Source organism: Elephas maximus, chromosome 12 (assembly GCF_024166365.1).
Source record: "Elephas maximus indicus isolate mEleMax1 chromosome 12, mEleMax1 primary haplotype, whole genome shotgun sequence".
NCBI classification, from domain to species: Eukaryota; Metazoa; Chordata; class Mammalia; order Proboscidea; family Elephantidae; genus Elephas; species Elephas maximus.
The window spans coordinates 91,955,123-91,982,635 of NC_064830.1; the positions used below are offsets into that span (position 1 = coordinate 91,955,123).

General features: G+C 46.0%; 1 protein-coding gene across 2 annotated transcripts; it reads left to right on the forward strand.

Annotated features, from left to right (window-relative positions):
* Nucleotides 1-1,239: 1,239 nt before the first annotated feature.
* AGFG2 (ArfGAP with FG repeats 2) lies at nt 1,240-27,063 on the forward strand. 2 transcript variants are annotated; one of them, XM_049903734.1, is made up of 13 exons: nt 1,240-1,699; nt 12,642-12,735; nt 13,529-13,644; nt 14,742-14,895; nt 15,474-15,639; nt 16,605-16,730; nt 17,395-17,427; nt 21,028-21,151; nt 21,377-21,459; nt 21,636-21,719; nt 22,739-22,867; nt 23,666-23,751; nt 24,106-27,063. In XM_049903734.1, exons 1-13 carry the CDS (start codon nt 1,479-1,481, stop codon nt 24,163-24,165), a joined length of 1,476 nt encoding a protein of 491 aa, XP_049759691.1. In that variant the 5' UTR covers nt 1,240-1,478; the 3' UTR covers nt 24,166-27,063. The 2 variants fall into 2 exon arrangements, with proteins under 2 accessions (XP_049759691.1, XP_049759692.1); XM_049903735.1 differs by lacking the exon at nt 17,395-17,427 and having other exon boundaries at nt 1,247-1,699; nt 24,106-27,058.
* Nucleotides 27,064-27,513: the final 450 nt, after the last annotated feature.

The following is a 27,513-nucleotide window of genomic DNA, read 5'->3' on the forward strand; positions in this document are numbered from 1 at the left end:
CTTAAATGTCACCATTTAACAGATGGTTCTTCTAACCCATCCAATCTAAAGCACCTGATAAGTCATCCTCCTTTACCTGATTGAACTTATCGTTAACTGGTGATTCTTTATTGTCTGCCTCCCCCCACTGGGATGTAAGCTCCATGAGGACAGGAACTTTTGTTTGTTTTCACCATTGCATTTCCAGCGTCTAGAACAGTGCCTGAAACTAGAGTAGACACTCAGTGTTTGTCAAATAATCAAATACTATTTGAAGAATAGTGTGGTGCTTTGGAGCAGGATTTCTAAAGTCAGAAGGCCCAGATTAGAATCCTGGCTGGGCCACTTACTGGTTGTGTGACCTACAGCAAGTTGTTTAACCTAAAACTTCTCTATAAAATGCTGATTCTGCCTATGGCGCATAAATGAGATAGTATTTATTTTATAAAGCACTTCCTTTTTCTCTTCCCTTCCCTGAGAGCTCCCTTCTTTCCTCCCGCCCCCTTGATGTTAGGTGCCATTGAGTCGAGTTCTGTCCCATCGGTTTTCTTGGCTGTAATCTTTAAGAAAGCAGATCGTCAGGTCTTTCTCCTGCAGAGCTGCTAGGTAGGTTCTAACCTTTCCATTAACAGCCAAGCGCTTAACCCTTGCAACACCAGGGCTCCTTCTCTCCCCCTTAGCCTGGCATATAACCACTTTTCTTCGGCTTTGCCTGCCTCTCTGCACAGTCTACCTGAGAGTGTTGTTGTTGCCATCAAGTTGACTCCAGGTCATGGCGATCTTTAGTATGTTGCGCCGTGGTGCACCATATTCACTACCCTTGGTATGTTTGTGCTCACCTCCCAGCACTATATTAGACGATATTCTGTTGTGATCCATAAAATCTTCATTGACTCATTTTTGGAAGTAGATGGCCAGGCCTTTAGTCTTAGCCTGTTTTAGTCTAGAACTAAAAAACTAGGCCTTTGAAATTTGGCGGGAATTAATGTCATCAGTCTCGTCAGCAGCAGAGCTGCGCAGCCCCGGGACACCTCTCTCTCGAGCCCTAACTTTGCAGCCTTGCCAGCCAATCAGAGCTAGCGCCTGGAGCCCGAGTTCCGGGGTAGGTAGGGAGTTGGGGGAGGGCACACCAACCAAAGCTGGGAGGTGGCCCGCAAAAAGGCAGTGGCGAGAGGGGGAGGGGACAAAAGAGGGCACGCTCGGCTCTCCCGGCCGAGGCCTCTGCCGGCCAATGGGAGAGGCCTGAGGCCTTAAGGCAATGGGGTGTGGCGTTGGCAGCCTCTTCAACCGAGGCCGTTCAATGTCAGGCCAATCACAGCGAGGAGGTGGGAGGAGACTAGCCAACCAGAGTGCAAGATACAAGTAGGGGGTCGCGGAGTCTCGCGCGGATGCCGCCGGCTGCCGAGCTTCTGTCAGGGTTGCTGAGCGGGCGGAGGTGGCTAAGGAGGCGGGAAGGCGGCAGTGGTTGAAGGGGCTGAGGTTCGAGTGAGTGGGCAGCGATGGTGATGGCGGCGAAGAAGGGCCCAGGCCCCGGTGGCGGGGTTGGCGGGGGGAAGGCAGAGGCGGAGGCGGCGTCGGAGGTGTGGTGTCGCCGGGTGCGGGAGCTGGGCGGCTGCAGCCAGGCCGGGAACCGCCACTGCTTCGAGTGCTCCCAGCGAGGGGTCACCTACGTGGATATCACCGTGGGCAGCTTCGTCTGCACCACCTGCTCCGGCCTCCTGTGAGTGGAGCGGGAAGGAAGGCAGAGAGTCGGGGGCGTTGGGGAGACAGGGGACCTGGGGCGGACGGGGAAGCCCACGCTCAGATGGGCGAGAAGAGCGCTCAGGTGGGAGGGCGGCGAGGGCGGCTGGGTGGCGCACAGGATGTGGTGAGGGTCTCAGCTTAAGGGGTCTGCTGCAGAGGTGTGGGGAAGAGGAGGGGAGAGACGACGCGGAGAAGATAAGATTGCGTTGTGAGGGCAAGGAAGGCACCCCGACAGAAATGGAGTAACACCCTGAGGGAGGCGAGGGGAACTGAAAGTGGGGAAAAAGTGTGGAGAATTGAAGGGAACTCTCAGGGTAGGGACTCGAAGGATCAGAACATGACATACACATTTAAAGGGAACTTTATGTAGTGGGGAGCCCTGGTGGCGCAGTGATTAAGCGTTCACCAGCTAACCAAGAGGTCCGCGATTCAAATCCACTAGCCGCTCCTTGGAAACCCTATGGGGCAGTTCTACTCTGTCCTATAGGGTCGCTATGAGTCGCTCGGAATCAACTCCAAGGCAACAGGTTTTGGTTTCTATGTAGGTCGAGGGCAAAAAAGGAAGGAGGTAGGGAAAGCCGGGCTCGAGATGAGGAAGTACCTGTCTTCCTTCTGGCTCCTGCTCTTCCCTGAAGTGTGAGATGGAGAAACCAACTTAAAATAGGTAATTTAGCCCAGGTTGACAGCATAGAGACAGTGACTGGTAAGGAGCCATGTTCCAGCGTCCAGGTGCAGATCCTAACCTTGCAGGACTATGGAATGCCTCTTATAGAATCTAAGAGATGAGAGCAGAGGTGTTACCCTGGTAGAGAGCTTAACTTTTCCAAAGGTTTGGTGAACGGTATGAGCCACCCTTAAGTGTAATAATTTACACCTTTAAGCTCTTTGTTGTCCTGGCTGGATTCTGGTGGTGTTAGTTGCCACTCATGGCAACCCCACGTGTGCAGAGTAGAACTGTTCCATGGGTTTTCAAGGCTGTGATCTCTCAGAAGCAGATCTTGAGGCCTGTCTTCCAGGGCTCCTCGCATCCAGCAAACTCTCTCTAGATTTGGGGGGCTTTGTTGTATAATCTGCAGTGCTACGCACTGGCACTGTATTTGGTCATACCTGAGCTGAATCAGAGCCACAGTGCTAGCCCAGATTTCTGATTATGTAAACTCAAAACCAAACCTGTCATCGCTGAGTCAATTCCGACTCATAGCAACCCTATAGGACAGAGTAGAACTGCCCCATAGGGTTTTCCAAGGAGCTGCTGGTGGACTGGAACTGCTGACCTTTTGGTTAGCAGCCGAGCTCTTAACCACTGTGTCACCAGGTCTCCTCTAGTTATATGGTTTAAAAAAAATTTTTTTTTGCGGAGTCAATACAATCCTATAGGTCAGAGTAGAACTGCTCCACAGGATTTCCAAGGAGTGGCTGGTAGATTCAAACTCCTGACCTTTTGGTTAACAGCCAGGCTCCTAACCACTGTACCACCAGGGCTCCATGTATATGGTAGGTTTTTTTTTTCCCTCCTTAACCCAAAAACCCAGTGCCCTTAGGGAATTATTTAGTTAGGTGCATGACTAAATTTAATACCAGACCTGAATCTCTCCTTTTATGTTTATCAAGCGATTTATTTTGTCTTTTTTAGTATTATCTTAAAACAGTATTGTTTTTTAATAGGGTGAAACTCTTCTTGTTTCATCTCCCCTTACACCTTTAAGAGACAAGGAGGGAGCAGTATTGTTCTCTTTGCACGACAGATGGGAGAACAGAAGCAAAGAATGGTTTAGTAATCTATCCGATGCCATGTGGGGAGTTGTTTTCAACATTTGTTGTTTAATATTAGTTATGATCATGGCAGACCAGAAACGAGGAGCCAGGTCTCATAAGATACAGTTCAGGATTATTTTTCTACTCGGTTTTTGTCTCTTTTGCCAAACTTCTCTTTATGTTTGGATCAATCTCCCTGTGTGTTGTGAAGATGAACTCAGCTTCAGTCTAAGAGCCACTGTGACTCTTGGGACAGTGACTTAGAACCCAAGCAGGAATGTGTCACAGGTTGAGATAGAGACTCACATGAAGCAAGAGGATAGAGACTTGAGACTGGCACAAGTACTCTGAGAGAAGAAACAAGGTTTAGGAGTATTAATAGCATAAAGGAGAAAGGGAAAAACCAGATTCCTGAAGATTCTGTTTTGAAGAGGAAAATCTGATTATAGAATCTGGAGGGAAGTAAAGGGAAGCAGGGGGATAAAGTTGATGGTATATTAGAGTCTAGATCCTCAGAAGAAAATGTTAGGAAACAGAATGGTAATTCATTCCCACAGTTAACTGTGATGGCAGGAAAGATAAACACTGAATAAGTGGAAAGTCCTGACATCATTTTCATTGTTTTATAGCTCTTGGTCTAAAGTGTCCTATGGATAACATTTACTTTCTATAATGAATATCCCTCAATCAGGGCAGAAGGAGGGCCAAGGGATCTGGAAGACATTAAAAACCTGTCTTCTTTTACTGGAAAAGTTAACTCCTGAAATATCAGTGCACGATTTATAGAACCTTGCCACTTTTCCCCGTGGTCACTATTGTTGATGTCATGAATGAAAGGTCAAACACCTGTGCTCTGGGCATACACAAGATGGAAGTGGATATGGCCCAATGATTGATTAGTTATTTAGCCTGGCTCTGTCCAGGGTGTCTGTACATCAAACTGGGGACCTAGCTTCTTAGAAACTTAAGTTTCCGTAGGACCAAGTGGGAGGAATATAGCAGCCTTTTTTTCAGCATCAGAAGATTCTAGGAAGGAATTTTTGCTTAGTACTTAGCATTATGACAGTCATTCAGGGAGTGATTCTTGAGGTAGACTTTGGGAAACATATTTTGGTGGTTGGGAAATGAGAAGCTAGGCCAACCCTTTGTTAGCAGGGGGTGAGAGTAGGATGAAGAACCAAGAGGCCAAGCCAATAAATGAAGCTGAACTGCAGGCATGTTGAGATTATAGGGAGAGAAATACCCGAAGAAACTCTAGAAGAAAGCTGTGGTTTCCCTGGCTGTGACCAGCTGCCTGGTTTCTGGTGGTGCTTCTCATTTGCTAATTGGAGTTCTAATTAGCATTGACTAGGGCAAGGCTGATAAACCTTTTTAAAGGGCTCTTATTACTTGTGTCCTTCTGATGTGCTGTGGGAAGGGCTGGGGGCTAGCAGGTAGGCCATAGGCAGAATGTGTAAGGCGGGGGATACCTATTGCTGGCTGCAAGGTGAGAACAGAGCATATGCAGTCCAGCAGGCAATGGAGAGGGATAACTCCAGGATGACATATTTCAAATCCACGTAGTTAACATCTTAAATCCACATGGTTGGTTGCCCATAGATTAGTGGGAAGTAAAAATTGTAGTAGGACAGCAGCCTATATATCCATTCATTGAGTCAATAAACAAATATTTATGGGGTGCCTGTCAAGCCCCAGACACTGTTTCAGGCACTGGAGATACAATAGTGAACAACATTGACAAAGTCCTCAGCTTCAGGTAGTTTACATCCTAGTGAAGGTCATGGACTATGCATAAATCATTAAATATATCACTGCAGATAGTGATAAGTGCTATGAAGTGAAACACAGCTTATTTTGGGTTAGAGATATGGTACAAAGAGAATAAATAATCTTGTTAAAATTAAGAGGATATTGAGGGGAAAAGGGAGCCATGGTGGCACAGTGGTTAAGAACTCAGCTGCTAACCATAAGGTCGGCAGGTTGAATCCACCAGGCACTCCTTGGAAACTTTATGGGGCAGTTCTACTGTGTCCTATAGAGTGGCTATGAGTCGGAATCGACTTGATAGCAATGAGTTTGATTTTTTTGTTTTGAGGGGAAAATTGAAGTACCATACTTAGCATTATAGCCAGAGAAAAAACAGAATTGGCTTTGTTTGTTTGCTTTTTACCTATTTTATTGTGTTAAACTTTACATAAATTTCACCCTTCTAATCTCAGTACACCTTATTTCTGTTAAGTATATTCTGATGTTCTGCAGCCATCACCGCTATATTTACAGAATTTTGCACCATTCTAAACAAAAACTCCGCACTGGTTATACAATAGCTCCTCATTTCCTACTTCCCTCAGTACCTGGTAAAATCAGACTGTAGGACTTTAGGGTATTTACCTAGGCATGGAATTACTGGGTCATGGTATTTCTATTTTTAACTATTTGATTATCCATCAAACTGTTTTCCATGGTGACTGCACCATTTTACATTTCCACCAGCAATGCATGAGAATTCTTAAGTTATCCATTTACTAGCCAACATTTTTGTTTTGTTTTTCTGATAATAGCAATCCTAGTGGGAATGGAGTATTATCTAATTGTGGTTCTGATTTGGATTCCCCTACTATATAACCAGAGCCCTGGTGGCGCAGTGGTTAAGTGCTACAGTTGGTAACCAAAAGGTTGTCAGTTTGAATCCACCAGCCACTCCTTGGAAACCCTATTGGGCAGTTCTACTCTGTCCTGTAGGGGTCACTATGAGTCGGAATTGACAATAGCAATGGGTTTTTTGTTTTTTCACTAGTGTGTGGTTTATAGTCCTGGGACTTAGTCCTGATATTGATGTCACTTGTGAGACTTGCGTTTCCATCCGTGTCTGTGGAGCTAAATCTTGCCCATAAACTACAAACAAAAAATCAACAATATGAAGACTAGAGGGGAAAGCTCTGTTGCTTGCTTGTGGAAGTAGAAGACAGAAGATAATTTGTTCATGTCCCAAAGCATCATAGAAGCGTCGTAGATAGCTCCATTAAGTGAAACCAGTAAGACCAAAACATTGGAAAACATACATTTTAGAAACTTGAAAAAAATAGTCAACGTGGCATTTCTAAGAAGGCAGTTAATCCAATATCTCCAGTGTACAAAGGAAAGTGGAAGTATTAGTGGGTGATTTTTAATGAAATGTGTTTTGTTGTTTACAAACAGAATCTAACTATTGCTGTGTACCTAAGACTATATTAAGGTCAAGAAGAGTAGTAAAGTATAATATAATAAAAACTTTATGCTTTCCATATATTAATTTGTTTGAAATCACTCTTACATGATATATATTACCTTTGTAATTAGAACCAGGAGCCCTGGTTAACGCACTCGGCTGCTAACCAAAAGTTTGGCAGTCAGACCCACCACCCACTGCTCAGGAGAAAGATGTGACAGTCTGCTTCCGTAAAACATGTACAGCCTTGGAAACCCTATGGGGTCTCTGTGAGTTGGAACTGACTCTACGGCAGTGGGTGGAGGGTACTGACTATTGCCCTTGAGCATCTTTCATATGAAATTGGTCATTTCTGTATCTTCTTTGAAGCAATATCTATTCAAGCTCTTTGCTCATTTGGTTGCACATTTTACTATTCTTACATATTTTTTAAAATTTTGGTTTTACTTTTTGATATTATTGAGTTTTAGGAGTTCTTTATATATTTTCAATATTAATCTCTTACAGGTTACAGGATTTGCAAATGTTTTCTCCCATTTTGTGGGCTGTTTTTTTCAATCTCTAGATAGTATCCTTTGATGCACCAAAAATTTTTATTTTGGTAGTGTCCAAATTATGTATCTTTTTTTCTTTTGTTTGGGATTTTGGTGTCATACCTAAGAATGCATTGCCAAATCCAAGGTCATGAGAATTTTTCCCTTTGTTTTCTTCTAAGGATTTTGTGGTTTAGGATTGACTTTATTTTAAAGGCCAGGTTTCTGACTGAGTATGTTACACCTATGTTTACCTCTCAGGGGTATGGAGTTTTCTGGGGGTAGCTGGCAGAGTTACCAGAGTTCTCAGCTGGTTGGATTGACAGATAGTAAAGTTGACTGTTCCAGCAAAGCTGAATTTCCCAAGATCTGAAGAAAAATTCATATTTTAAAGTTGGTGGGTGGGTGTGACTGTGGCTTCATCCCTGCATGTGTGAGCTCATTCTTGCTCTCTCTTTTTTTTAATTAGAAATACTTTATCAGCTGTAGCAAAAACCCACAGCGTTGGTGTGAGGGCCTGAGAAAGAGGCTGCTAGTTTCTGCCGTTTCTAAATTTACGTACGTGCTGCCACAATTGTAGTTCCCAAATATGACCCAGTTTTATTCATTTGGTTTTCGTCCAACAGCTAATTTCCTTAACCGGAATATAGACCCTTTTCATTTCCCCAGCACGTACATATGTGTGTGTGTGTTTAGTTGTATTCCTAACTCTTCTCCTAGAGGATGAACCTGTCATTTGAAGCTTAGGATCAGGCAAAAATTGCTGCCGAGAAGGATCTATTTCTAAAGCAGTGCCTCAAATGTTCGTTCTTGTTCTGGTTGGCCTGGATGCCTCTATGGGTAAACCACTTTTCTTTAGAAAGAAAATGGATGTTCAGGCCTGAGATCTCATTGACATCAGGAATGAACACTACTCTCTGACATTCAATGTTTTCAGCCAAGTATGTGACGTGCTTTCCTGATCTGGCTGTTTGGTTCCATCCTTTAATCCATCACCCTTCAAGTTTCAGTAGGGGATACTTGTATCTTCTTCTACCCCACAACTTGACTTTGATAATAGAGTTCAGATTAAGTTGGACAGAGCTCTGGGCGGATGTCAAGAGATGTCCTTGTCAGCTGTTTATTTTATGACAAGTTTCTACCCTCCTGTGCCTCATTTTTACCTGTCTGGCTACTAGTAGTGGTTCCTAGTTGAAGCACTTATATCTCCACGGAAGGAAAAGTATAGTATGTTGTTCAATAAGTCAGCACTTTTCCATTGTCTGGGTTGAAGAAATACAGATGTTCCTTGCCCCTCTTACAGACCCATCCCTCAATCTCCTCCCATCTCACTTTTTATATTTACCAATGCTGGGCAGAGGTGGACAGAGAGGCACTAAACTACAGATTTAGACACTTTATCATTAGGGGCACATGGACAACTTGAAAAGCTCCTAAGGAAGTAAATTACCAAAAGGGGGAAGAAAATGTAAAAACTATTGAGATTGAGCCTGAAGAGGAGGGCCACTGAGGAAAAACTAGAGGAAATAGGTTGAAGCAGAAGAATTTAAGTGAGGAAGAAGTTTCCTAAAATTGGTGAAATTGATCCTGGGTCAGGAGCAGGATATTAGGGGAGCATGGACTCTCCTTGGTGATGTTTGAGTTCAAGATAAAAGCTAAACTGGTTTAGCTGTAGCCTGCTCAGAAATAGAGGAGTGGAATCCCAGGAGCAGTGAAACAGAATCTGGCGTATATGAATTTGATCACAAATATTCAGAGGCAAGAAATTCCCAAGTCTAAATTTGGCACAAATAAAAGAACTTATGTGTTGGGTGGAACTGGCTTTTTCCACTGTTGACCTGAGAAAACTTATCTGAGCAGCTGAACAGGTTTGATGCTTTTCCCAAGCAAGAGAGAACCAAAATATGGGCCAGCTCGAGGGTGATGACCATAGAAAAACAAAAGGTGTGTGGTATTTGTGAAAATACCAACCAAAAAAACCAAACCCATTGCCATCAAGTCAATTCCAACTCACAGCAACCCTAAAGGACAGAGTACAACTGCCCCACAGGGTTTCCAAGGAGCTCCTGGTGGATTCAAACTGCACACCTTTTGGTTAGCAGCCGTAGCTCTTAACCACTACGCCACCAGGGTTTCCTGTGAAAATACTAGAATGCTTAATAGAATCAAAGGGGAGAGGAGAGAGAAGAAGACAGAATGGATCAGGCAGACTTTAGGATCTACAAATGGCTTTATTTGCTGAGTAATTCAGAGCACTTCTGTGCCATGTAGATGCCCTTCGAAAAAGAAACTGAAGTAGATGAAGACAGTGTGACGGGGCTGAAATATGGCTTCTATCCTAGCAACTTTCTTTTAATGAGAAGAACTTGTCTTCTTCTGGGAAAATAAATATGTCTCTCTATTTTCCTAGAGCCTCCTGGCAGAATGACTTTGCCATGACAAATGGAAGGGCAATGCCTCCTTCCATTCAAGCTCTCACTTCTTTTGGAAAGAACCTGAGAGTTATATTGGGGAGACTGAGTGGAGGTTGTAGAGGTGGGTCTTTAATTCAACACCAGTAACTCACATCTGGCCCATTGCATGACCCTGGTATATACCCAGTGAAATGCAACACACCTAGACCATTTGATTTCAGCTACCGGGGGGAAAGGGGTTCTTGCTTCTAAACCGCTTCTCACCGCCAGCGTGGCCTCTCTATGATTCAGAAACAAATACTCTGACTCACAGGCCATGTAACTAGGCCTGCTTCCTGGGCTGCACAGTGTTACCTTGTTGAGAATTCTCCCTGCCCCCAGGCTGTGGCTCTGGTTGTGCATAACCCAGTCTACAAACATCAAGGTCAGAGCAGCGCATTTTGTACTGTGCTGTGGAAACATCGTGTTCCATCAGGCTCATTTGGCCCAAAGCACCTAGATCACTTAATTTTCTCTGTCTTCCCCTACCCTACCACTCCCTCAACAAAACAAAGCCTCCTGTACAACCTCAGCCATAGGAAATAGGAAGTTCAGGTGTTCTAAGCGTCCCCTCTTCATGGATGCCCCTAACAAGGAAGCACACCTCCCTGTTACATTGTACTTTCCTATCAGTACCAGCTTGTCCTTTCAGGAAATGTCAATGACCTTTTTGTGATAGGTTTAGAATCTGTTTTTCTTGTGTAAACATAATACATTTTATCTTTCCCATGACCGTGACCATTTTTCTTCCTTCCCCCACTGCTGCATCCTGAAGTCACATTTTTCCCTGAACTGTCTATGCCTGACAGACTAAATGACACCCTACTACATTGAGAAGTGGCGTCCTGGTGGTGCAGTGGTTAAGCATTTGGCTGCTAACCAAAAGGTCGGCAGTTTGAATCCACCAGCCGCTCCTTGGAAGCCCTATGAAGCAGTTCTTCTCTGTCTTATAGGGTCTCTATGAGTGGGAATCGACTCGACAGCAGCGAGTTTGGTTTGTTGGTTACGTTGAGAAGGACCCTTTTTGGGCTTCCTGGGTCCGTCTTATAAGCTCCTGGTGATAAAGAACTAGTTCCTATAATTTTTGTATCCCCCAATACCTACCACAGTGCCTTGTGTTCTGGTAAATAAATATTAGTCGAAGGTGAAGGAGAAGACAGGGATCATAGACAGAGAAGCCTGCTCTGGCTAGACTTTAGAAAGGCCTGGCATTCTGAGGGGGAAGGGCCTAGTAGTTAAGGTGAGAAAGAGCAAAGGAAAGAGTATAAAACCAGGCTGCCTGGAATTAAAAGCAAGCAAAACCAAGTCATTAGCAAGAGAGGCTTTAGACGAGAAAACTGGAATATCTCTGAAATGTGATCAGAGGAGAGTCTTCAGGCAGTTCAAGTTTAAGAGCTATTGTTTGACTTGTAGTAACAAAGCCTTGCTTTTGGTTTTCCCTGCTCTTACCTTTCCTTAGGGCATCAGTCCTCTTTGATTGTCCTTGTCTTTTAAAGGGGGTATTTCCAGACCTTTTCCTTTAAAGTCCAGCAGTAGAATTACTGAAAATGCCCTCAATTTTATGCTCCAGGGTCCTGTCTTTTGTTAGAACCCCATCGTCAGTAATTCATCATCCATAAGGGCAGTCACCCTTCTGTTCGCTCTACACAGTGTCATCTGTCTCACCCCTCCTCGCCCCATGCTTACACTAAAAAATACACTGCCGTTCTCCCAGGCTTGGCTGGAGCACCGTAATTCTACGTGTACACCTGTAAGCATGAATGTATGTTTTCCCCAACTTCTTTATGAGTTTTTGGAGTTTCCACTTGGTACATTTTGTTGTCTCTTCTTCTCCCTTTGCTTTCCTATTCTAGAGTTACCTGCATTAACATCTTGATTTGCCCACTTTTTCCAGGGGAGTAAAAGTCTGAAGAGGCCTCATCAGTTGAAACTATCTTTCCTGCATGTGCCACAAACCAAGTTCCAGTGGTCCTCCACTCCTGGTCCCCAGGGTCTAGTTTGTTTTGTTTTGGCCAGTTTTATTTTAATCCGATGACAGCAGTAGGTCTAGAACAGAGTAAAACTTTAGGTGTAAGGAAAGGGGAACCTATGAAATGCTGTCTGGCTCAGCTCCAAGTTCCTTTGTTAGAACCCTCAGGAGTCCAGTTGAGTGGGGCAAGGAAGCCTTCTTTTCTAATGTAATCTCCACAAGGTTTCTGTGGGCAGAACTGGACTCCCTGGAAGTTAACAGAACTCACAGGGCAGGTACAGAAGGATTGCGGCAGGATATATGTTCCTGTTATGTACCCAATCTCATATCTTATGGTTCAATTTGATTTCCTCCTGCTTCATTGAAAGATCTAGAAATAAGGAAGCCTGGTACATTTCTTTTCTCAGGGATCTTTCCCTAAAGAAAAGGGACCCTCTTCTTCCCCACTACCCTTCTGCCCTCTGTGTACACAAAAGTAGGAGCAGCTACCCTGGGGACTCTTTTTTTTTTTTTTTGTCACGAAATCCGATCTTTAGTTGTTTTATCAGGAATAGTCACAGGCCTTTATTTTTCCCTACCTTCATGCTTGAGGGGTTTGTGTTTTCATGGGTTCTGGGACCTTGAGGATGTTTGCCATAAGTTCGAAATGATGATAAAACAAGAAACGGGGGTTGGTTGCGTATCTGAGTTCTCAGAAGTACTCCCTTGGCCTGAACATTGAAACTGTTGGAGCCTGAGCCAAGGTAGAGGAGGCTCTGGATGGGCAAGCTTTGCCCTCCCTCGCCAGAGTGACCATGATTACAATAATGTTCCTGTTTCTTCCCTGCCTCTCCTTAGAAGAAACCTCCAAAATATTCTTGTTTTCCTTAAAATAGGAAGTAGCTTTAGGAAAGGGGTTTGTCTGAGCTTAATTTATGTGCTATTGTTTTATCATATCTCCCTCGCCCTTTCTCTCCTAAACAGACCTGCAGTGCTAATTGCATTGTACTTCTCTCCTATAGGAGAGGCCTGAACCCCCCTCATCGAGTCAAGTCCATCTCCATGACAACTTTCACAGAGCCTGAAGTAGTATTCCTTCAATCTCGTGGAAATGAGGTGAGCTACCACTGATAGAATGGCTAGAAGGCTGTGGGTGCCCTATCTGTCCGTGGAGCTTTACCTCAAGATTATAGAAAAAATACTGTTCTTTTTTGGTTGAGTTTCTCTTTTTTTTTTTTTAGTATGTAAGGTGTCTTGTCTTAATCTATATTTGTATATTTACAGACTCTTAGTTATACAGATTGTGGTTTATTCAGGCCCCTTGCTTGAGGAAGCAGGAGGAAGTAGGGCTCAACCCTGGGTGCTCTAGAGGGAAACTAGAGCTCCGTGTTAATTGGGTACTCAGTTGACTGGGCCAGCCCCTCTGAGTAAGACTTCCACAGAGCCGGCTCTATTGACATGAGCCTGGGCAACCCTAGTTTAAGTCTGTGTTATTTACTTGAAAGTAATTTAAACTCCTTCCCCGGCTAAAGCTGCTGGTTGTAAGTTGACGTCCTGGGTGTTAGCAGTACCCCCAGCTTATAGGTAATTGACTTACTTGGGGGTGTAAACAAGAGGCTCTGAAAATTGTCCCTGACCCCACTCCCAAATTTAGTTCCCCATAATTCTCCTGGCTCTCTATTTTCTATTTGTTCCAATACGTAATTATAAATTGTTCATCTAAGGCGTGACCTCTCCATTCGATTACAACCTCTGAAGGCAGGGATCATGTCTGCTTTGTAGGTTTACCCAGATCTAGCACTGTGTCCATGCTCAATAAATATTTAATGATGAATAAATTGGAAGTGAGATCTTTCCCATATCATGCTCTCTGCTCCAACTCCTATATCACTTGACTCCATTCTTGTAGGTTTGCAGGAAGATCTGGCTGGGTCTTTTTGATGCCCGGACATCTTTAGTACCAGATTCCAGGGATCCTCAGAAGGTGAAGGAGTTTCTCCAGGAAAAATATGAGAAGAAGAGATGGTAAGGAGGAGGAAAGACACTGCTCTGGAGACATGTGTCAGACATGCTTACTTTGACAGTCCAATTTCCAGAGCTGAATTTGGACTTCTCTTAAAGGTTAAACTTTGGTTGAGTCAGTTGCACTCATATTCAGTTAGCGCTAAACTCTGACTTCAAAATAATGACTCTACATGAAAGGATAACTTGTTCTGAGTCACTAACCCTGCCTTTTGATATCCCTTCTTTTGGGGAGACAGCAGACTGGCTGGAATGGGGAGATAAGCCTGTGGGAATGTGTGTTCATTTTTATAGCTCATCTCTTGTATGGGGAGAGATGGCTAGAAGCTCACTACCTATAGCTTTATGCTTGTAACCCATCATTTCATTCATGATTTTTGTGTGTTAATTCTGTTTTCCCGATGAAGAAAATAGCTTCTGCGTTCTCCTTTGCCTTTTCCTTCCCTGGGTGTCACTTCCTGTTGTTTGATAACTGTAGGATGGAGAAGGGAATGCAGAGAGCAAGCAATTTATCTGTACAAAACGGCATTTTGGAGTCCCTTCTGGGGGTGTCCTCAAGATAAAGAAGATACTTTCAGAGTAGGGACCTACACCGGAAGTGGAGGAAGGGAATTTTTCAGAAGTATCTGGAGCGGACAGGATAGAATATAGATTGTAAGCACTTAGAATATGAAGTGGCAGGAACTTTTATTGTGGGACTGAGAAAGAGGAATCAGAAGAAACACTCAAGAAATTAAAAGGGAGGCCTAGAGTAGGAAGTTGAAAAATAAGATCGCCTGTCCACCAGTATTATTGCATGTTTTATTACTTTAAACACAGATGGTTTGAGGTGTCAAAAAGAGGAAGAAGGAGGGAAAAACAGGCATAAGCCAGAGCAAACTGAACCTTCTTGCAGAAAAAATGAGCATCTGACAATAAAGGGGAAGCTTAAGATGGGCAGAACTTTGCTAAGTTGTAGATTCCCTTTGGTTCAGAAAAAGGAATTAGTAAAGAGGAGAAAGGACTTTGATTGCTGTAACTTGTGTTTTTCCAAGCACCCAAGCTGAGGAGGGTCCAAGGTTTTATCCCTCTCCTCTCAGCTTAACTATTCTTTCTCAAAGGTATGTCCCCCCAGACCAAGTGAAGGGGCCCACTTATACCAAAGGCAGTGCCTCCACCCCTGTTCAGGGCTCCATCCCAGAAGGGAAGCCCCTGAGGACACTTCTGGGTGATCCTGTGCCATCTCTATCAGCAGCTGCCTCCACCTCTAACCAGGTAACTGTCAGATCTTCAAGTTTATTTTGGATTTCAGGTGACAGGGTGTGAGTGTCCTAAATCAAATCCCCTGGTGCTTACTGGGCAGCAGTACAAGAGCTGTAAGTTAGTTCTCAACCCTGCTATTACCTATATCTTGCATCTGTTACCTCTGACTCCTACCCTTTTGGAAGAAAGAACCCAATAGGAAGCAATATTTGTAGAAGTCAGAACATCAACTCTATTCCCTCCAAAGAAACACAGAAGGGATATTGGGGTCAGGACACTGCTTCAGATACCTGGGAAAGGTGAGGAAGAAAAGAACGAGGGAGACTGGTTGGCAGCATTCCTACAGCTCTCAGGGTTACCTTGGCTAATACACTCTAAAATGTGTGGTTCTGGGAGCTGGTGTACTTAGAAGATAGAGGAATTAGGTATGAGAGAGGCTCAGGCAACCTCTGGCCAGGAAACCTCTTAGCTGAAGCCAGTTGCTCACATTCTCTGTCTTCACTTGCCTATCTTGGGGCGGCCTGGGAATCATGGAGAGGCTTGGGTCATGTCTGGGATCAAGTACTGTATGTTATTCCTTCTCCTCCAAGTCTGTCAGTCAGACTCAGGCTCGGCTATCCCAGCCCCGGAGCTCCCAGGCACCTCCCCACTCCTCTGTCAAGAAAGCTAGTACTGACCTGCTGGCTGACATCGGTGGAGATCCCTTTGCTGCTCCCCAGGCGGCACCAGCTTTTGCTGCATTCCCAGCTTTTGGGGGTAAGTGGGACTTAGGATGAGAACTTTCCTACAATGTATTACCCATAACCCAAGGGATTCACTCCCTTGAGGCAACCAAGTTTCACATGGCTCCAGATCTCTTCGTGTGCATGACTGTGATGGTAATTCTGAAGCATCAAGACTGGGGGAGCTGGAGTCATATATGTACAGCAGGGATTGTGTTTGGGAGTTTGGCTGTAAAGCATTAAAGTTGAGAGCTCCTAGCACTTCCTTTTAGAACACTGGAAATAACCTTTTTATTGCTTTCTCTTTCTATTAAAACGGATGCAGAGGGGTGGGATTATCATGTGTTTCATTTCCCCTGTAGCCAATAGAGGGTTGAACGAAGTGTATCCAGTTTCTCTTTTTATTTTCAGCCTTCTTCCTCCACACACACAAAAAATTTTTCTCATGTGATTCTGCCCAAAACGAGACCCTGAACAAAATGTTAACACCTCCTGGAGTAAGGATAAAAGACAGTGGAGAATGAACTCAGAGGCCTCTGAGATGCCCCTTTCTCCCTGGTATATCTGGCTGCCCTGCCCCAGGGCCTTTCAGCTCCCTCTGAAAAGGACCCTTTGGAAAGGGTCCCATGTCCCATGGGTCTTATGTCCCATAAGAGCTGCCTTTGGCCTTTAGCACTGTGCTACCAGGGCTCTTATCTATATAATGTATATACACTATATAGATAAGAGCCCTGGTAGGTAGCACAGTGGCTAAAGCACTCGACTGCTAACTGAAGGGGCAGCAGTTTGAACCCACCGGCCACTCCTTGGGAGAAAAATGTGGCAGTCTGCTTCCGTAAAGATTTATAGCCTTGGAAACTCCATGAGACAATTCTACTCTGTCCTCTAGGGTCGCTATCAGTTGGAATCGACTTGGCGACAGTGGGTTATTACATAGATAGAGGTATGCATTATATATATAGGTATATATATAAAACCTTATATTTTCTCCACCTATAGGCCAGACACCTTCCCATGGGGGCTTTGCCAACTTTGATGCCTTTGGCAGTAGCTCCAGCTCTTCTACATTTGGAAATGTTCCTCCAGTTGGCCAAGCCCCATTCCAGCCCCAACCAACACCCGCAGGTAAACTACTCCCCTGGTTTCCCTTCTTTCTTTCAACTGCATCTGGTTTTCCATGTCCATAGTCACCCTTCATTCACTTCTCCACTAACCTAAAGAACTGTGTAAAGGAGAAACGATAAAGAGAAGAAGCTCAAGGAAAGGATGAAAAGAGTCTGACAGATTCTCGTCAAGAAGAGGGAGCTCTGTGCAATTTTTTCATGAAAGAAAATGGCTAGCGGGAGTTGTGCAGTATTTCTGACTGGGAAGTATGGAAGACCTGTGTCTAGGAAAATTGAGAATGGGCATGACCTTTTCTCTAAAGTTCTCTGATTGTTCATGCTGATCTACTGCCCAAAGAAGTCAGAGATTGGGTCAAAGTTCGAGGAAGTCTCCAGAAGTCTTCGCCCCATCCCTCTAAGAACAAAAACCTGTTAACTCCATGTTGTGTTGTTTCACAATTGAAAGAGGCACTAAAGCATTTGGTTCCTCCTTAGCCTCCCATACATCAAGTCTGAATAGCCCTTGGGCTGCGCCTCTTCCTTTGTACATCCTGGAGGCACAGGAGGGCAGCTAGAGAGCTATAAAGACTTTATGTCCGGGGAAAAGTCAGTGATGGACTGACTTACACTCTCTCTTTCTCCCTTCCTTTACCCACATCCTTTCCTTTTTCCACCCTCACTGCCAGCCAGTCGGATGCTAACTGGAAGTTACAGTTTTGGTAAGTTATTCTTCCCACCCCACAGCCTTCCTAACAGGAGAAGGCTATCTCATGTCTTCTGCTTATAGAGATTTGAGGTCTGGAAGGAACCTTTTGAGTTGAGCCATTTTACAGATGAGGCAGTTCAGTCATTACCTAGCTGTGCAGCCTATAGAGTAGCAGAGCTGGGACCGGAGCCCAGACTTCGCCCACAGCGTTCCCACTGTGCCATTGTAGGCTGGCTGGTTGCTTTGTTTTGTTTCTTTCTTTTCTTTGAATGGGACAAGAAGAGGCATTTTATATTGATAAAAGTTAAAATTCATAAAGGAGTTCTCACAGTCATGAATTTACAGCAACTGACAGCATAGCCTTGAGATTCCTAAAGCAAAATCCATTAGGTACAATGAGAATATAACAAACCAATAGAGTAGAATACTCTAAAACTCTCACAGAGTTAATAGCTCAAGTAGATAAGTAAGAAAGTAGATGATTTGAGCAACACTTCAACAAGTTTGGTCTAAAAAATATAAGTAGAACTTTGTACCCAACAGATAGAATATACAGTACTTTCAAACGTAGAACTCTTATATAATTTAACCATATATACTAGGAAACAAAATCTCCATATATCCTAAAAAATAGAAATTGTATAGTTCACATCTTTATGATACGAGATGTTCTGAACAAAGCTTAAAATGCTGTGAAATTGATAGGGAGAAGATAGTTATAATGTGGAAAAGGGTCAAAAAGTTAATATTCATAATGTATTTTTAAAAACATCTGTAAATAAGAAAGAAAAATAGAATAATGGACAAGGAATACAAGCAGGTAGTAAGACATGAAAATATCTTCACACATTAGGATATGCTAATGATTTTGTACATTATATTGGCAAAAAGGTTAAAGATTGATAATGGCCAGTATTACATGGGGAAATGGGCCCTTTTGGGCACTGTTGGTAGTGCAAATCAGTAGGGAAATATTCAATTTAGTAAGGGGTATGTGTTCCAGGAAATGGAAACGCTAAATGAAACAGCCTCTACAAGGTTGCTGCAAATTGGTCCCTTCAGAATTGTGCCCCTAAGCAGCCTTGATTGCTTTAAAGACAGACCACTCCCTTCACACTACCCCACCCCTCCACCCTCTCTCCTACCCCCACCCCTACCCCCACCCCAGAGAAGGCACAGAGAGAAGGAAGGCCCAGCCTGGAGAGAAGGAAGGCCCAGCCTGGAGAGAAGGCAGGCCCAGCCCGCAGCCATCCCAGGCATCGAACCTTTTGTCCAGTGTCTGGTTATCTCGAAGAACAAACAATCTGCAGTCAGACCCCAAGTCAGCCAAAATTTATGAGGATCTGCCATGTCCTTAGGCCACATACCAGGGCTAGGAACTTTCACATGTTGTCTGTGAGGAAGGAAAGATCTCCATTTTGTAACTGAGGAAACTGGCTCAACTTGGCTAGTGACTTGGCCAGAATCAATGGCAGATAGGTGGCAGATTCGGTTCACTTTGACCACGTCATGTTCATGAGGATGCCTCTGCCAGTGTGACATGAAGAGCTGTTGGGTATGAAGTAAGAAGGAAAGCTTTGGTGAGAGGCGGGTGTCTCTTCTGACAAGCTTGGTTTTATTTTTATACTTCTGAGGGGGAGTTCGGAGAGGGGAAATTTCTAAAACCGCAGTGTCTCCTGACACCGCTCTAAGACATGTGTACAAGTTCAGCAGCATGGAGGCTCTGGACACGGATAAGAAGCAAGCCACACTGCAGGTATTCCCAGCAGCCACAGCCTGCCTTCTGACAATGTGCTGTCAGCTCAGGGTGTCCACCCTACATGGGTAAGGACCGCCTCTGCCCTCTAGTGTCCACAAAGAGGCACACAGCACTGCCTGCAGTCTGGTCAGGTTGAGGACCTGGTCCTCACCGAGAGAAACTCCTGGAACATGAAGGCCCGGAGCAGTAATGAAGAGTTCGACCTGTCTGAGGACAGGGCTGCATTAGCTCAGAAATGCCACATACCCTGAGTCAGTCAGGCAAGGGAAAGGCCTGGGGTCTGGAGGATCAGTAGAAGGTCCAACATCACCCTCTTGGCTCTCCAGCCTTCCTGATGTCCTTTGGGCCAGAGAGAATTGAAGAGCAAGTATGCATAGTGGCATCATAGCCTAGCAAGGGGGGAGCTCAAAACCAGAACTAGAAAGCCCAAGGGATTGGGAGAGAGAGTAGCAAAGTAGAGAGCTCTTGATAAGTAGCTGATTCTAGAGACCTGGCTGCAGGTCAGCACTGGCTCCTTTGCCTGTCTTTTCTGAGACAGAGCCTGAATCGTAAGTGTTTATGCTGTGTGCCTAGCACATAGATGATTCCCTTATAAAACTTCTTTGGGTAGATACCACCTACTGGAGCCCTGGAGGTGCAGTGGTTAAGCACTCAGCTGCTAACCAAAAGGCCAGTGGTTTGAATTCACCAGCCACTCTGTGGGAAAAAGATGTGGCAGTCTGCTTCCATAAAGATTTACAGCCTTGGAAACCATATGGGGCAGTTCTGCTCTGTCTTATAGGATAGCTATGCGTCGAAATTGACTCAATGGCAACAGATTTTTTTTTTAGCCACCTAAGCCTTTAGAAACAGAAGCACATAAAAATTCAAATTAGAGTTCTGAGACATTTAGAAAAAAAGCCGAAAACTTACTGACAAGAAACCAAGCTGTGATTTTAGGGGGCAGAGGAGCCATGAAGATTTGAGAGCCACCCTGGTGTTGCCTTGTCCTTCTTCATCTTATGTCTTTATCTTTTCCTTTCCTTTTTTTTTGCCTCTTGTCTCTGGAGGCAGCCCATGGGAAGGTAACCCCCACCCCCTTCACCATTGCTCTTGATCTCATCCTTTTCTACTTTTTGAAGGGCTTTTTTCCTATCAGCTATCATATCTAAATTTCACCTGGAAGTAGTCTCTTATATTAGTGGCCTGATAACACTACACATTTGTGTTAGGCCTTACAGACTTGAAAACACTTTCACTTATCTTATAGGGTCTTTACAACCACGCTATGAGATGACAAGAAAAACAGTGAGATGGTGTGCCAAAGTCACAGAGGTAGCAAGTGGTAGAGCCACAGCTAGAATCCAGTTCTTCTGACCTACCTATTCAAATATTCACTCAGCAAACAATTACTGAGCACCCATTATTTAACAGACAATATGCAAAGTTTGTTTTATGTCAGTAATGTGAAGTCTCCCAGCACTCACCTAAATAAAGCCTTTTTCCATTTGTGGCTTCATTTTACCTTCACAACAGCCCGGAATGGTAGATAGGGTTCCGTTACACAGATGGGACTTTGACATACTGATAAAGAAACTTTCTTAAAATGACAGAGACTCATGCTTCTTCTTGTCAGACAAATTGTTTAGAGTTTCCAGAACGCTTGCTCCTTGGACTGTTCTTAGACTGTTCTGTCAGACTTCCACGTGGGAATTTTTCCTATGGAAAAGCTGGCTGGCTCTGGAAAACCCAGTTGGTGCCTCTCATGCCATCACTCCACTCCTCCACAGGCACCCCCACCTCCATCTTTTCTCCTGCCCCTTCCATCCTGTCCCGTCCTAGGCACAACCTCTTCTGTTTCCTATGATTGTCCAGGGAGCAGCCAGGTGACTCCATTTGGTGTCTCTCCTCTTGCGCCTGCCAGCCAGCCTAACAGCCTCACAGACATGGGCAGCATCCTGGGCCCCGGGGTGTCAGCTGGAGGTATCTCTCCTCACAGGTAGGTCCAGATATCGGGAGGTGCCTTGGGGCAGGAAAGCCTGCTGAGAAACCCTGATCTTGCCTTTCCACCATACTCTACTCTTACTGCCCCACTTCCCTCTCCCTTGCTTACCTGTCTCATCCTTGCGAGCAAGGACAGAGTTTGCTGTCTCTTGGTCCCTTGCTTAGCTTATGCCCTGTGTCATGGAGAATGTACATGCTGACTTCTTTCCCCATACTGCAGTGTCTTCGGGGTGGCTGGCCCAGCCCCCGCACTCCAGTCTGCCACAGCTGGCGGCAGTGGCAGCACAGGACTTACCTTCGGAGGTGAGTCCTGCAGGTGGAGACCCAGGGAGGGGATCCAAGGCCAAGAGGAATTTGGGGACTCTGGATGGGAGGGGAGTGGAGAGGTGTGCACACCAAGATCTAGAGGAACACTTGCAAGCAAAAAACAATAATAATTATTTCTTTCTCCCACTTCTATCCTGTTCCACCCTGAACAGCCTTCACCAACCCTTTCACAGCACCTGCTGCTCACCCCCCACTGCTTTCCACCAACCCCTTCCAGCCCAATGGCTTGGCTGCAGGTAAGAGTTACCCCTGGCCCTGACCTTTTTAGACTCTCCAGGTCACAAACTGCCCTGCACCTCTCTTGGGGAGGAGTGGCAGGGAGCCTCAACTGAGAGGTGTCCTTTGAAACTAGCCCCCTTCCCTTGCCCACTTTTCACCAGCCCAGGCCAGACCCATTTAAATTTCCAGGCCACCTAGTGGGCAAAAGTAGAAACACCCAAGTCACAGAATTTTAGAATTAGAAAAAACCTACTACAGGGTCTCTATGAGCTGGAATCAACTCAACAGTAGTGGAGTTTTTTTTTTTTTTTTTAATCAAAACGACTCTGAAGGTTGTTTTAGTGTTGACTGGTAGTGACAATGATTTTTTTCTCTCCAACCCTCAGTAGTGGCCCCTGGGAACCCAGCCTCTCTCCCTGGTGGGTCCCAAGCCTAAGCCACCTGAAACCATGACCCTGTTCCCTGCCCTCATCAGAGTCCAGTGGTGTCCTCCCGTCCTGACCTTCTCTAGCCTCTCTTTTCTTTCCTCTAGCGCATGTCTCACCCTTTTTTCTTTCTTAGCTCCCCCAAACCTTTAGGCCAGGAAGAGAGACTAAAATAGCTACCAGAGCTGACCCATGTGCCAGGCACAGTGCCAAGTGTTTTGCATTTGCTTCTTAATGTTCACTACAGCCATAGGAGATAGGTGCTGTCCTTATTTTACAAACGGGAGAACTGAGGCAAAAGAGGGATAATAATTTGCTTAGGTTCATGCAGTTTAGTGGGCAACAGAAAGCCGAACCCAGTTCTGTGCCATGTCCATGCTCCCAGCTACTGTGCTGTCCATGTCACAAGTCACCAGGGGCAGGGACAGGGTAGGCCTGGTAGGTTGTATGAGAAGCTAAAGAGTTTCGTGACTCATTCAGGGTACTCCCACTGGGTACCTTTTGTTAGGAAAAAGCTATATCCCATTTTCCCACCTTGCGGGGGAGTAAGAAAAACCTCTCCAGCCCACCTTCCAGAAGTTTACCTGAGACTCATGTCCCTCATTCCACAGGGCCTGGCTTTGGGATGAGCAGTGCCGGGCCTGGCTTCCCCCAGACAGTGCCTCCAATGGGGGGCTTTGCCAGCAGCTTCCCACCACCTGTGTTCCCCCCACAAACCTCCGTGACTCAGCAGCAGAATGGTAAGGGATTCAGACCTCCTTTCCTGCTCCCCATTCCCCACCCTACAGGGACACATGAATATCAGGGAGCCAGACATTTGAGCTCAGTCCCTTTTTGACCCATAGGGGGCAGTCAGGGAAGGAACAATCCTACCTCTGTACTCTGACTGTGCTCCGGGTTTTTTTTTTTTTTTTAATTGTGGTGAAATTATACATAACAAAACATCCACCATCTCAAAACTTTCTAGGTGTACATTCAGTGACATCAGTTTCATTTTTCAAGTTGTGCAACCATTCTCGATATCCTTTTCCACATCATTCCACCACCATTAACAAAAACTCAATGCCCCCAAGCAAAGTCCACCTTTCCCTCTCCCTCCCACCCGATAGCCACTAATAATCTTTGATTTCTATATAGTTGCTTATTTCACATAAGTGAGATTTTACAGCATTTGGCCTTTTGCAGCTGATTTATTTTGCTCAGCGTGACGTTTTCAAGGTTCATCCATGTTCTGGCCGCATCAGGACTTCATTTCTCTTTATGGCTGAGTGGCATTCCATTGTGTATACATAGCACACTTTATTTATCCATTCATATGTTTGGGGATATTTTGGTGGCTTCCACCTTTTAGCTATCGTGAAAAGTGCTGCAGTGAACGCCAGTATACCGGTTCTGCTCCGTATTTTTACTCCCCAAATTTAGGAAGGTCCCCTCTTGCAGCTCTACAGGGACAGGGTGGGGGTGGGGGTGGAGTGAGTCAGCTCCAGCCTGAGGGGCAGGGTTCATTTCAGCTGAGTTGTTGCTCTTGCCTCTTACAGGCTCTTCCTTTGGGGACTTAGGATCAGCCAAGCCGGGGCAGAGGCCACTGGGCCAGCCAGCTGGGATCTCCACCAACCCCTTCATGGTGAGGAGGAGGTGCCTCAGGCGCCATGACTCTGTGGTGTGGGGCGTGGTCTTTCATCCAGGTGGTTGGGGACGGAATCCTTCAGGAAAAGAGGGAGAAGTGGGTTGGGTCTCATACCCTTCCTTGTGAATTTCCAAGTGTTTTCCAAGCCCAGCTCTTCTTGGCCTGTCATCTCCACACTCTCCCGCCTTCCCCCCGCCATTTACCTCTTATCTCCCCCACTTTTTTCCACATGCCTCCCCTACTCCCACTTCCCCCAGCAGAGTAATTTTGAGGGAGAAAGGCATCCTAAACTGTATTTCTTCCCTGTTTTTTCTCCCTCAATCTAATACATTTTTTCTTGTTTCTTTCCAGACTGGATCAGCAGCAACCCCATTTGCCTCCAAACCTCCAGCCACCAACCCATTCTTGTAGCACTGTGTTCTGGGGTGGGGGGCCTTTTCCCTGCTCACTGGGGCCCCTCTGCTCCCCAGAGCTCTGGTGACCACTTGCCTGTTGACATTTCTATGGGCCTGAGCCCAGAATGGGCCTGGTTTTGCAGGGCGGGGGTGTTGGGGTTGGTGGAGGTGGTATTGCTTTGCTTCTAGCTTACAGATAAAGCAGCACCTTCCTGGGTCAGCTGCCCCCAAGGCCTTCTCCCTTCCTCCCTCCTCCAGCCCCCACTCAGGCAGGCCCCCCAAGGAGGAGCGAAGGCAGAGCCTGGGCTAGAGGAGTGATGCTGTTTATGTTTTCAAATTATTCATTATGATGAACACAATCCTCCTCCTCTCCTGCCCTCTGCATACAAGCATTGCCCTCACTCCTAACCTGGGGGCAGAGATAGCTGTGCTTACATTGACTGGCTCACTCTCCCGACTGCCATTCCCTATGGGAACAACTCTTTACCCACCCCAGCTTTCCACCGCTGTTCTCTCATGGACAGAAACACAGTGGAAAAAGTAGGGTAAAGGCAGAGCTGAGGCGTGGCAGTGACGTGGGATAGTGATCAGACAGCCCTGGGGCCAGGAAGACCCAGGAACCCTGAATGCCCTTGCTGCCCTAGCTTCAGCTAGCGCACCCTGTTTCCCCCACCTCCCGGTGGGCAAGGAGGCCCTGAGGTTTTTGCTTTCCTGGCTCCCCTCCCTCCTTCTGGGCAGTCAGGATGAATAATTTTACCTACACACGTATACATGCCCAGCTCCTGTCAAGCACTTTAGTTAGCTGTTGGTGTCATGTTTGGATACCAATGTTTTATATTTATATAGAGAATTTTCTAATATAGCCTATTATATATACACACACACATACAGCCAGCCAGTCCCCCTCTCCCAGACATGAGGAATGGGATGAATCCCCATTTGTGCCTCAAGGACCAGCAAAGCCTGCGCTCCGGGGGCGAGGGGGAGGCAGCTGTGTGTCCTGATCACCCCAGGGCCTGGACTTTTCCAGGGAAAGGCTTTTTGCAATTAGCTGGGGTTTATTTTTTTTCCCCTTTCTTTTTTCCATGTGCCTCCCTCACCCCCAAATCTCAGCACCAAAGCTCATTGCAGGCAATGTTGGAAAAGAACTGCATTCGAAAGAAAAAGGAAATGCCTCTGTGGTCTTGCTTTGGGCCAGCTTGAGGGGTCGCATGGCAGTTAACAGGGCTGATCTGTGACTAGGCTCCATTGGCCTGGACTTTGTGGGTGGGTGACAATGCTGCCTTTGCCAAGGACAGGACACATTTGTGCCAGCCAGAGCCAGTCCCTGTCTGGACTGCAGTCCCATGTTAGCAGTGGAACGGAGGGATGGGAGGGGGGCTAGATCTGTAAGAGATCAGAGTTAGGGAGATGTAGTGAATGGGGGCAGTTCCCACTGAGGGTAGGGAGTGGGCAAAGGAGGTGGGTTCTAATGTGGAGATCAGAGTGGGGCACTTAGCCGAATCAGGGCAGACCACTCCTGGGTCTGGTGGTGGTCTCAGCCCCTGGCCAGTCCGCCTGAGGATGTTGTGTCAACACCCATGGTGTCTGGGCTGTTTGTGTGCTGACAAGATGGCTTGGGTGTAAATACCTCACCTGACTGAGGAGAGGCTTAGGACTCAGTCTTGCTGTTAAGCAAAGACCAGGAGAGATTCTTCCCCTTTCCACTATTGCCAGGAACCTGTTCATTCTTGGAGTTTCTGGATCTTTCTACATAATGACCTTTAACAGCAAGAAGATGTGGGGATTAGTAATCACTTAATTTACTTTGAGAATTTTTTCTGGAAATACCTCCAGCTGCTGCTATTTGCCCAGCCAAGCTTGACTTCCGCACCTTCTTGAAGGAACAGTACCCATCCCGTCTCGTTTCTGCGTTTCTGGTCTCCCAGCCTCCACCTGCCTTCCAGCTCCTGGTGGGATCTCTCAGGATGGACCACCATGCTTTGTTCTCTGGATTTTTCATATTCTGTTTCCTTTTTCCCCATCTATTTGTTTTGCTCTCTATCTTTGCTCCTTAAAAGCCAAAAAAAAAAAAAAAAAACACACAAAAAAACCAAGCCTGTTGCCATCGAGTCAATTTCTACTTATACTGACCCCATAGGACAGAACAGAACTGCCCCATAGTGTTTCCAAGGAGTGGCTGGTGGATTCAAACTGCTGACTTCTTGGCTAGCAGACAAGCTGTTAACCACTGCCCCACTGGGGCTCCCCTGAAAGCCAGGGTGGCCGAAATCTGTTATGGTATAATAGGAGCCTTTTCTTGTTTTTCCCTAGCTCCCTCTTTCCTAACTCCAGAAACACTGAGGTTTGGGACGGAGATTTAAAGGAGCTGAAGTGCCTTTTTTTCTTTGCCTTTCAGTCACGCACATGCTGTTTCCCAGGGATTTCTTCCCTTACAGCTTGGTGCTAGGGCTCATGGCCTCCTTGCAGCCCGCCCTCCCTCCTCCCAGTCACTCTGTCTGACATGGACCCCAGCCAGGCAACTCACACCAGGGCTGGATGACCAGGCAGAAGTTAGGTTGGGTCAGCCGCAGACCCAGGGCAGAAAATCAAGAGTTCCCTGGACACAGGCGAAAACTAGGACTGCAGCTGCCTTCCTTGCCATAGAACAGCCACAGCACCTCAGACCTGAGCCTTCCTCCATCAAGCCTCTTCTCTCCAGGAAGTGGCAAGGAATGGGAAAAGCCCTGGACTGATAGAAAATGTCTAAACATATAAGCTGCAAGTTTATCCCATTTGCCCCCCAGGGGACCTGCACTGCTTGCCTGATGGTGGCAAATCTAAACCCCGCTGCATACACACGGGGTTACAATGATTTTCCTGGGCTCATACCAGGCTTCCAACCAAGTCCTCCAAGTGTCACTCTGGTCAGTGCTCTGACTGCTGTGCAGACAGTTCTCTGGCTTGCTCCTAGCTTCAGCCTGCCACCTGCGGTCTGCCTCTGTGGATGAGGACCGGAACCAGCCCCCAGGTCCTCTGTGAACAACTCCATTATCTGCACATTGGAGCCTGCCAGGTCAAAGCCAGGAGCCACGCAGGGGGAAGGGCTGAAGGTCAGGCTACAGGTCTGGCTTTGTCCCCACATTTCCCACTAGAGGAGTAAGAACTCAGGATCCAGGAAGGGGGGCACACTGGGAACAGCCCAGCCTAAGTATCCCAGCCACTTTCCTGTAGTTCCTCCCCTGTAGTAAGAGTTTTCTTCCATGGGGACTTAAATATGGAGATCCCATCCCATTTCTTCCAGGCTCCTGGCATACAGATGCAAACAGACCCATCAGGTTGGGAGAGGTGCTCTCACCCAGCAGAGCTGAGGTTCTGCCAGTTC